The sequence below is a fragment of the Bubalus kerabau genome, chromosome 5 (assembly GCF_029407905.1).
Source record: "Bubalus kerabau isolate K-KA32 ecotype Philippines breed swamp buffalo chromosome 5, PCC_UOA_SB_1v2, whole genome shotgun sequence".
In the NCBI taxonomy this organism is placed as follows: Eukaryota; Metazoa; Chordata; class Mammalia; order Artiodactyla; family Bovidae; genus Bubalus; species Bubalus kerabau.
The window spans coordinates 24,522,079-24,532,236 of NC_073628.1; the positions used below are offsets into that span (position 1 = coordinate 24,522,079).

At 36.7% G+C, this 10,158-nt stretch overlaps 1 protein-coding gene across 1 annotated transcript; it reads left to right on the plus strand.

Annotated features, from left to right (window-relative positions):
- Positions 1-856: 856 nt before the first annotated feature.
- On the plus strand, positions 857-1,813 carry LOC129653735 (olfactory receptor 143-like). Its single transcript, XM_055583438.1, has one exon. The coding sequence runs from the start codon at positions 881-883 to the stop codon at positions 1,811-1,813; it is 933 nt and encodes a 310-aa protein (XP_055439413.1). The 5' UTR covers positions 857-880.
- The last annotated feature ends 8,345 nt before the right edge of the window (positions 1,814-10,158 follow it).

The window sequence follows — 10,158 nt, forward strand, 5'->3', positions numbered from 1 at the left end:
AAAGAAAGTAAATATCAGAACACACATTACTCTGCCTTGGGGATTAAGAAGAATACTTATTTTAAAATTGTAAACTAGTAGTATATTGTGCCTTAAAAGATTTGTGACACAGAATGGAAAAAAAAAAAACTCATTAATTTCTACTGTCAGGGGGCTCATTAACTTGAAAGGAAATCATGAGGGAGAGAATTATTTTCTGTGCTTCTAATCAATTTCCCCAGAACTACAGGGTATGAAATACATTCTACTTGAGTTAACTGATTGCTTTGGAGCTCGTTAAGGTGGATATTATCCTTGCAAGTGAAGAAGACCTTCTGGAGAAATTCTCAAATAGAAATTATGGCCTGTCCCCTTAGCATGTCAAAGGCTGAGGACCACAGTGATGGATACCGTCTTCTTCCTTGTCAGAAACTTTGACCTTCTAAGGACTGTAAGGTAGAAGGAGTCCTAAGGTTCAGTGGTAGTGAGGCATCACAGAAAAAGAAGCTGAGGGTTGAATCACCTATGTCTCAATTCCTTTCAAACCTCAGACTGTATAAATCGAGGGTTCTGGGGATCACCACCTATTTATTGCTCTTTTCAGCCCTGATCCTGAACAGAGCCTGGAGAGACTGAGGAATGATGTGCAGAGACACTGGGAGTCTACTAGTATTTTTTAAGCACAGAGACAAGAGGAGTAAGGGCAGAAAGAAGAAAATGAGGAATCTGTGGGAATAGTCATTACAAGTCTTGTATTGTGGATGCTTTGATGAGTGTCTTTAGACAACCCTGTGGCTATAAAAAGATCCAGCTCTCACTGGGGAAGCAGGGAAAGTCCGTGAAGGTCCATTGTGAATCTGAGTTTCTACCCCTGTTCCTACAGATCACGACTGTGTAGTAAATGAACATGGAAAATGCCTCCTCTGTGACTGAGTTTATCCTTATGGGATTGACAGAACAACCTGAACTCCAGTTACCCTTGTTTTTCCTGTTTCTGCTGAACTACCTGGTCACTGTGGTGGGCAATTTATGCTTGATGATTCTAATTTGTCTAAATTCACACCTGCACACTCCCATGTACTTTTTTCTGTTCAATCTCTCTTTTATTGATCTCTGTTACTCATCTGTCTTTACCCCCAAAATGCTAATGAACTTTATTTCCGAGAGGAATGTCATCTCCTTTACAGGATGTATGTCTCAGCTATTTTTCTTCTGCGTTTTTGTCAGCTCTGAGTGCTATGTGTTGACAGCCATGGCCTATGATCGCTATGTGGCCATCTGTAAGCCCTTGCTGTATACAGTGGCCATGTCCCCTCAGGTGTGTTCTCTGCTGATGTCTGGTTCATATGTGATGGGGTTTGCTGGAGCCACGGTCCACACAGGGTGTATGATGAGGCTGATCTTTTGTGATTCCAACATCATCAGCCATTACATGTGTGACATTCTCCCACTCCTCCAGCTCTCCTGCAGCAGCACTTATGCCAATGAGATCGTGGTTTCTGCTGTTGTGGGGACAGTTGCCATAGTATCTAGCCTCATTATCTTAATTTCTTATGCTTTGATTCTTTTCAATATTCTTCATATACCATCATCTAAAGGTTGGTCCAAAGCCTTGAGCACCTGTGGGTCCCATATTACAACAGTTGGTCTATTCTATGGATTTGCACTGCTCACTCACGTCAGGCCATCGTCTTCTAGTTTTGTGGAGCAGGGAAAATTTTTCTCAGTGCTTTACACTAATGTGGTACCCATGCTGAACCCTCTCATTTATAGCCTCAGGAATAAGGATGTCAAAATTGCTGTGAAGAAAACCTTGAAGAGAATCACAAAATGAATGAAACCAGTTATGCCACCTTTTCTTTATTTTTTTAATCTTTTGTTTTGCTCCACTGTATCCTCTTCCTCTTATTGTTTTGTCACGCTCTTCATTTGTCTTTCTAATGTCCTCTTGACAGGATTTCATTTCTAATGTCTGATGTCTTTTCTTCTCTTATCACTTAATGTAACCTGTGGGCCTATTTAACTGGAGAATCATCTTCAGCCTTAAGTGATCCCATAGCAGGTGCAGAGTAGGGACCAATAACCTTTCCCATCTGATGATAACACTATTATTTTCCTTTGTGTCTGTTCGTCCAAGGTACGCCATAGAGTAGTATGCAGTCTGACCAATTCTTTTCTTTCTTGCTTTCATTACTTAGAGCCCTTTCCTGTATCAGTGCTGTCATTACTTACCGTTCCATTAAAACTGAGACACACCAACAAAAATGTGGACATGGTAAAGATGTAAAAATTCCCCCAATTTTTCTGGATTCTTTTAGTAATAGCTCCTGTTCTGTATCTTAAGTGCCACACAGGTAAAGAAATTGAACACTTTGTTGAACCATAGTTCTTTATTCTTGAGGGTACTTGAAAATGAATAAGCTAAATTATTCTGTCCACCTTTCTCAATCCACACTAATAACATATGCCTCTTTTTATTGTATTGGTCAATTGATACGCTGCCATAAAATATGATTGAAATTGTTATCAATTTGCATATCAGTGGATTCTGATAGTGATTAAAAGTTAAACAGTGATATTTTTGACTATAGAATTCATTATCAAATGTAAGGTCAAGATTCATTGTCTAATTATGTAAGAGTACCTCACTTTTGCAAAGAAAGATGTGTTTCCCACTTTTCAAAACAAAACAAAAATATTTGACAGAAACATTGTCCTGTTGATATTTATTCTTTTAGTTCATAAACTTGGCTCTTTCCCTTTATTAGAGGAAAAATTAAATCTCTAGGAAATAATATGTTCTAGAATTTTATAAATGGTCTTAAAAGATAAGTCTCCTTATCTGAATTTTTGCTAAGGAAATAGTTCTGTGACTTGCTGAGAATCAAATAGCTAAAAATGCAGAGACCAGTTTTTGAACCCACTGTTCATCTTTTGAAAACACGGAAGGAAAGAAACAACTGTGAAGAAAAAGATGGAACTTCTGGAGAATTGTTTCTGAATGAGCTTGCAAGTGGAAATTTTCCAGTGTGGAGGTATTTCAAAAAGCTAGAAACAGAAATACCATATGTCCCAGTAATTCCACACCTGGGTATATATCTGAAAAATATGAAAACACTAATTCAAAAAGATATTTGTACCCCAATATTCAGCACAGCATTATTTACAATTGCCAAGATATGGGAGCATCCTAAATCTCCATCAACAGATGAAGGGAAAAGATGTGGTAAATAGATAAAATGGAATATTACTCATCCATCAAAAGAATGAAAACGCCCCATTTGCAGCAACATCAATGGACTTGGAAGGTGTTGTGGTAAGTGGAATAAGTCAGGCAGAAAAAGACAAATATGGTATCACTTATATGTGGAATCTGAAAACTGTAACAACTTAGTGAATAGAACAGAAGAGATAGATTCACTGATTAAGAGAACAAATTTATGGTTACCTGTGGGGAGAGGGAAGTGGAGACAGGCAGTATAGGGATAGGTGATGAAGACATACAAAATATTATGTATAAACTAAGTTATAACAATAGAATGTACAACACAGGACATATAGCCAAGATTTTATAATAACTATAAGTGGAATATAACCTCTAAGAATTGTGAATCTCGTAGCTCATATAATGTATATCAAAAACACTTCAATAAAAATAGAAAAAAATGAATTCTTGATTGGTAATTGATATTTCTTTACTAAAACCAGATAGAAAAAATTACATTCCACATACAAGTACACATTTCCATTAAGATTATGATGATATTTTGTATGGAAATATTATCTAATAGATAAAATCATCATAATTTTGGTTTGTTGTTGTTCAGTCACTCAGCTGTTTCTGACTCTTTGCGACCCCATTGACTGTAACACCCAGGATTTCCCTGTCCTTCACCATCTCCTGGAGCTTGCTCAAACTCATGTCTATTGAGTTGGTGATGCCATCCAACCATTGTCATCTGTCATCCCCTCTCCTCCTGCCTCCAGTCTTTCCCAGCATGAGGGTCTTTTCTAATGAGTCAACTCTTTTCTAATAAGTCATCACTTTGCATCAGGTGATCAAAGTATTGTATTAAGTTCTGCTTTAAATATGAGTATTTTGAGTTTTTAGATAGTTTACATTAACATTGAAAAAACCTGTTTTTCTTATTTATTCATCAAACATAACAGCCATACTGAAAAGTTCACTGAACATTCATTTGCTGCTGCTGCTGCTAAGTCGCTTCAATCATGCCTGACTGTGTGCAATCCTATAGACGGCATCCCACCAGGCTCCTCTGTCCCTGGGATTCTCCAGGCAAGAATACTGGAGTGGGTTGTCATTTCCTTCTCCAATGCATAAAAGTGAAAAGTGACAGTGAAGTCGCTCAGCCGTGTCTGACTTTTGGTGACCCCATGGAATGTAGCCTACCAGGCTCCTCCACCCATGGGATTTTCCAGGCAAGCCTACTGGAGTGGGTTGCCATTTCCTTCTCCAGAACATTCATTTATGTTTTGGTAAATAATGAAAACTTCAATTTAATGTCTACCAAGGTCATAAAATATTTCCACCATAGTTTAGTCAGTGCTTATAGCTTTATTTTCCCCATGTGTATTTGTCCTCTAAAATCTAGCTGAATGATATGAGATGGGTAAGTTTTAGAAGAGCTTATTTAGTCATATGACGGTGAGTAAACTTTGTGCTGTCACTGACTTTTGCTGACTGTCTTTTTACTTGGAGAAATATTTGTGTAAATAGATATATATATATATATATATATATATATATATATATATACAGTTGAAAACTGAGATAACATACATCATAGTTTGTGAGTTTTTGGTAGTTTTCTTAATGAAATACTTGACAGATATATTTTAGAGTCCACAGAGTCATGTACCTGTTGTACACAAAATATTTTGGAAATAAATTATTAGATAAGTTTAGATAGCTAAATAGGTCTTTCATTCTAAATTTTCTCATGCCAGATGGATTTACCTCCCTTGATTCCTGTACCAGAAATCTTATATCTGATCTTTCATAATATTGTATTAACTCTTTGTGGTTTGTCTAAGACCCTTTTCTTATCATTTTTGAACTACAAACATATTTTAATGCTGGAATTTATTTTTTAAATGCATTTTTATTGAAGTATAGCTGATTCACAATATTATTTTCAGGTATACAGCATAGTGATTCAGTGTTTTTACTGATTATACTCCATTAAGATTTATTACCAGATAATGGCTATAATTCCCTGTGCTATAAAATATCTTCTGCTGCTGCTAAATCACTTCAGTTGTGTCCGACTCTGTGTGGCCCCATAGATGGCAGCCCACCAGGCTCCCCCGTCCCTGGGATTCTCCAGGCAAGAACAATGGAGTGGGCTGCCATTTCCTTCTCCAGTGAATGAAAGTGAAATGTGAAAGTGAAGTCACTCAGTCGTGTCTGACTCTTAGCGACCCCATGAATTGCAGCCCACCAGGCTCCTCTGTCCATGGGATTTTCCAGGCAAGAGTACTGGAGTGGGGTGCCATTGCCTTCTCCGAAAATATCTTCTAGTTGCTTATTTTCTTCATACAGTCATTTGTGTTTCATAATCCTGCACCCTTTCATTCTCCTCCTCTTTTGGTTACATCTAGTTGTTTGTTTTTTTTTTTTTTTTTTCCCATTTCTTTGTGAATTTCTCTATGTTTTGAAGTATACATTTCTTTGTTTTATTTTTAAGATTCACATATAAGTGGTATCTTATTGTGTATTTCTATATGAGAATTATTTCACTAATCATAAAATTGTCTAGATCCATGTATGTATTTGAAAATGGAAAACTTTCTTTTTTTTTTTAATTTTATTTTTTAAACTTTACATAATTCTATTAGTTTTGCCAAATATCAAAATGAATCCGCCACAGGCATACATGTGTTCCCCATCCTGAATCCTCCTCCCTCCTCTCTCCCCATTCCATCCCTCTGGGTCGTCCCAGTGCACCAGCCCCAAGCATCCAGTATCGTGCATCGAACCTGGACTGGCAACTCATTTCATACATGATATTTTACATGTTTCAATGCCATTCTCCCAAATCTTCCCACCCTCTCCCTCTCTCTCAGAGTCCATAAGACTGTTCTATACATCAGTGTCTCTTTTGCTGTCTCGTACACAGGGTTATTGTTACCATCTTTCTAAATTCCATATATATGCGTTAGTATACTGTATTGGTGTTTTTCTTTCTGGCTTACTTCACTCTGTATAATAGGCTCCAGTTTCATCCACCTCATTAGAACTGATTCAAATGTATTCTTTTTAATGGCTGACTAATACTCCATTGTGTATATGTACCAGAGCTTTCTTATCCATTCATCTGCTGATGGACATCTAGGTTGCTTCCATGTCCTGGCTATTATAAACAGTGCTGCGATGAACACTGGGGTACACATGTCTCTTTCCCTTCTGGTTTCCTCATTGTGTATGCCCAGCAGTGGGATTGCTGGATCATAAGGCATCAACCTACCTGACTTCAGGCTCTACTACAAAGCCACAGTTATCAAGACAGTATGGTACTGGCACAAAGACAGAAATATAGATCAATGGAACAAAATAGGAAGCCCAGAGATAAATCCACGCACATATGGACACCTTATCTTTGACAAAGGAGGTAAGAATATACAATGGATTAAAGACAATCTCTTTAACAAGTGGTGCTGGGAAAACTGGTCAACCACTTGTAAAAGAATGAAACTAGAACACTTTCTAACACCATACACAAAAATAAACTCAAAATGGATTAAAGATCTAAACGTAAGACCAGAAACTATAAAACTCTTAGAGGAGAACATAGGCAAAACACTCTCTGAAAATGGAAAACTTTCATTCTTTTTATGGCTGTGTAATATCCCATTGTATGTATATCAATTTGGTTGTTTATGGACACACGGGTGGCTTTCATTTCTTGGCTATTGTAAATAGTGTTGCAATGAATATTGATGTGCATGTTTCTTTTTTTGTATTAATGCTTTATTTTTCTCCACATACATACCCTGATGTGGAATTGCAGGATATGTGGTAATTCAATTTTTACTTTTTTAAAAATTAATTAATTTATTTTAGTTGGATGATAATTACTTTACAATATTGTGGTGGTTTTTGCCATACATTGACATGAATCAGCCATGGGTGTACATGTGTCCCCTGATCCTGAACCCCGCTCCACCTGCCTCCCCATACCATCCCTCTGGGTTGTCCCAGTGCACCGGCTTTGACTGCCCTGTTTTATGCATCAAATTTGGACTGGTAATCTATTTCACATATGGTAATATACATATTTCAGAGCTATTCTCTCAAATCATCCCACCCTCACCTTCTCCCACAGAGTCCAAAGTCTGGTCTTTATATCTGTGTCTATTTTGCTGTCTTATATATATGATCATCATGACCATCTTTTTAAATTCCATATATATGCGTTAGCATACTGTACTGGCATTTTTCTTTCTGACTTACCTCACTCTGGATAATAGGCTTCAGTTTCATCCACCTTCTTAGAACTGACACAAAAGAGTTCTTTTTTGTTAACGGAGTAATATTCTATTGTGTGTATGTACCACGGCTTTGTTATACAAACGTCTGCCAATGGACATCTAGGTTGCTTCCATGTCCTAGCTATTGTAAACAGTGCTGAAATGAACATTAGGGTACACGTGTCTCTTTCAATTCTGGTTTCCTCCGTGTGTATGCCCAGCAGTGGGATTGCTCGATCATATCGCAGTTTTATTTCCAGCTTTTAAAGGAATCTCCACACAGTTCTGCATAGTGGCTGTACTAGTTTGAATTCCCATCAACCATGTAAGAAGGTTCCCTTTTCCCCACACCCTCTCCAGCAGGTATTTTTTGTATACTTTTATTATTGTTTGTAGACTTTTTGATAGCAGCCATTCTGATGGGTGTGAGATGATACCTCATTGTGGTTTTGATTTGCATTTCTCTGATAATGAGTGATGGTGAGCATCTTTTTATGTGTTGGTTAGCCATCTGTATGTCTTCTTGGGAGAAATGTCTGTTTAGGTCTTGGGCCCATGTTTTGATTGGGTCATTTATTTTTCTGGTATTGGGTTGCATGAGCTGTTTGTATATTTTTTAGATTGTCAGTTGCTTTGTTTGCTATTATTTTCTCTCATTCTGAAGGCTGTCTTTTCACCCTGCTTATAGTTTCCTTCATTTTGCAAAAGTTTTTAAGTTTAATTAGGTCCCGTTTGTTTATTTTTGCTTTTATTTCCATTTCTCAGGGAAGTAGGTCATAGAGGATCTTGTTTTGATTTATGTCAGACAGTGTTCTGCCTATATTTTCCTCTAAGAGCTTTATATTTTCTGGTCTTTAATTTAAATCTATAATCCGTTTTGAGTTTATTTTTGTGTATGGTATTAGAAAGTGTTCTAGTTTCATTCTGTTACAGGTGGTTGACCAGTTTTCCCAGCACCACTTGTTAAAGACATTGTGTTTCCTCCATTGCATATTTTTTCCTCCTTTATCAAAGATAAAGTGTCCATAGTTGCATGTATTTAGCTCTGGGTTTTTGGTTTTGTTCCATGGATCTATATTTCTGTCTGTGTCAGTACCATACTGTCTTAATGACTATAGTTTTGTAGTATAGTCTCAAGTCAGGCAGGTTAATGCCTCCAGTTCCATTCTTCTTTCTCAAGCTTGATTTGGCTATTCAAGGTTTTTTGTGTTTCCATATAAATTGTGAAATTATTTGTTCTAGTTCTCTGAAAATACTGTTTGTAGCTTTATAAGGATTACATTGAATCCATAGATTTCTTTGGGTAGTAAACTCATTTTCACTATATTGATTTTTCCAATCCATGAACATGGTGTATTTCTCCATCTAGTTGTGTCATCTTTGATTTCTTTCATCAGTGTTTTATAGTTTTCTGTATATAGGTCTTTTGTTTCTTTAGGTAAATTTATTCCTAAGTATTTTGTTCTTTTTGTCTCAATGGTGACTGGGATTGTTTCCTTGATTTATCTTTCTGTTTTCTCATTGTTAGTCTATCAGAATCCAAGGGATTTCTTTGTATTAATTTTACATCCTGTAACTTCACTATATTCATTGATTAGCTCCAGTAATTTTCTGGTGGTGTCTTTGGGTTTTCAATGTAGAGGATCATGTCATCTGCAAACAGTGAGAGTTTTACTTCTTCTTTTCCAATCTGGATTCCTATTATTTCTTTTTCTTCTCTGATTGCTGTGGCTAAAACATACAAAACTATGTTGAAGAATAGTGGTGAGAGTGGACACTCTTGTCTTGGTCCTGACTTTAGTGGGAATGCTTTCAATTTTTCGCCATTGAGGATAATGTCTGCTGTGGGTTTATCTATGTGGCTTTTATTATTTTGAGATATGTTCCTTCTATGCCTGCTTTTCGGAGAGTTTTTGTCATAAATTGGTGTTGAATTTTGTCAAAGATTGTCTGTGCATCTATTGGAAGAAATGGACAAATTCTTGGAAAAGTATAATCTTTTAAAACTGAACCAAGAAATAAAAAATCTTAACATACCCATCACAAGCATGGAAATCAAAACTGTAATCAAAAATCTCCCAAAAAACAAAAGCCCAGTACCAGATGTCTTCACAGGTGAATTCTACCAAAAATTTAGAGAATAGCTAACACCTATCCTATTCAAACTCTTCCAGAAAATTGTAGAGGAAGGTAAATTCCCAAACTCATTCTCTGAGGCCACCATCACCCTAATATCAAAACCAGACAAAGATGCCACACACACACACACACACACACACACACACAAACTACAGGAGGCACTGATGAACATAGATGCAAAAATCCTCAACAAAATTCTAACAAACAGAATCCAACAACATATTAAAAAGATCATACATCGTGACCAAGTGGGTTTATCCCTGGGATGCAAGGATTCTTCAGTATTTGCAAATAAATCAATGTGATACACCACATTAACAATTTTTAGCTTTTTTTGAAGAACTTCTGTATTGTTTTCCATTGTGGTGAACCAATTTACATTCACACCATTATACAAGGGTTCAATTTCCCTCACATTCTTTCAAGATTTGCTATTTTTTGTCTTTTTGATGATAGACATTCTGACAGGTGTGAGGTAATATCTCATGGTTTTGATTTGAATTTCCCAGGTGATTTGCAAGGGTGAGCATCCTTTTATGCACTTGTTGG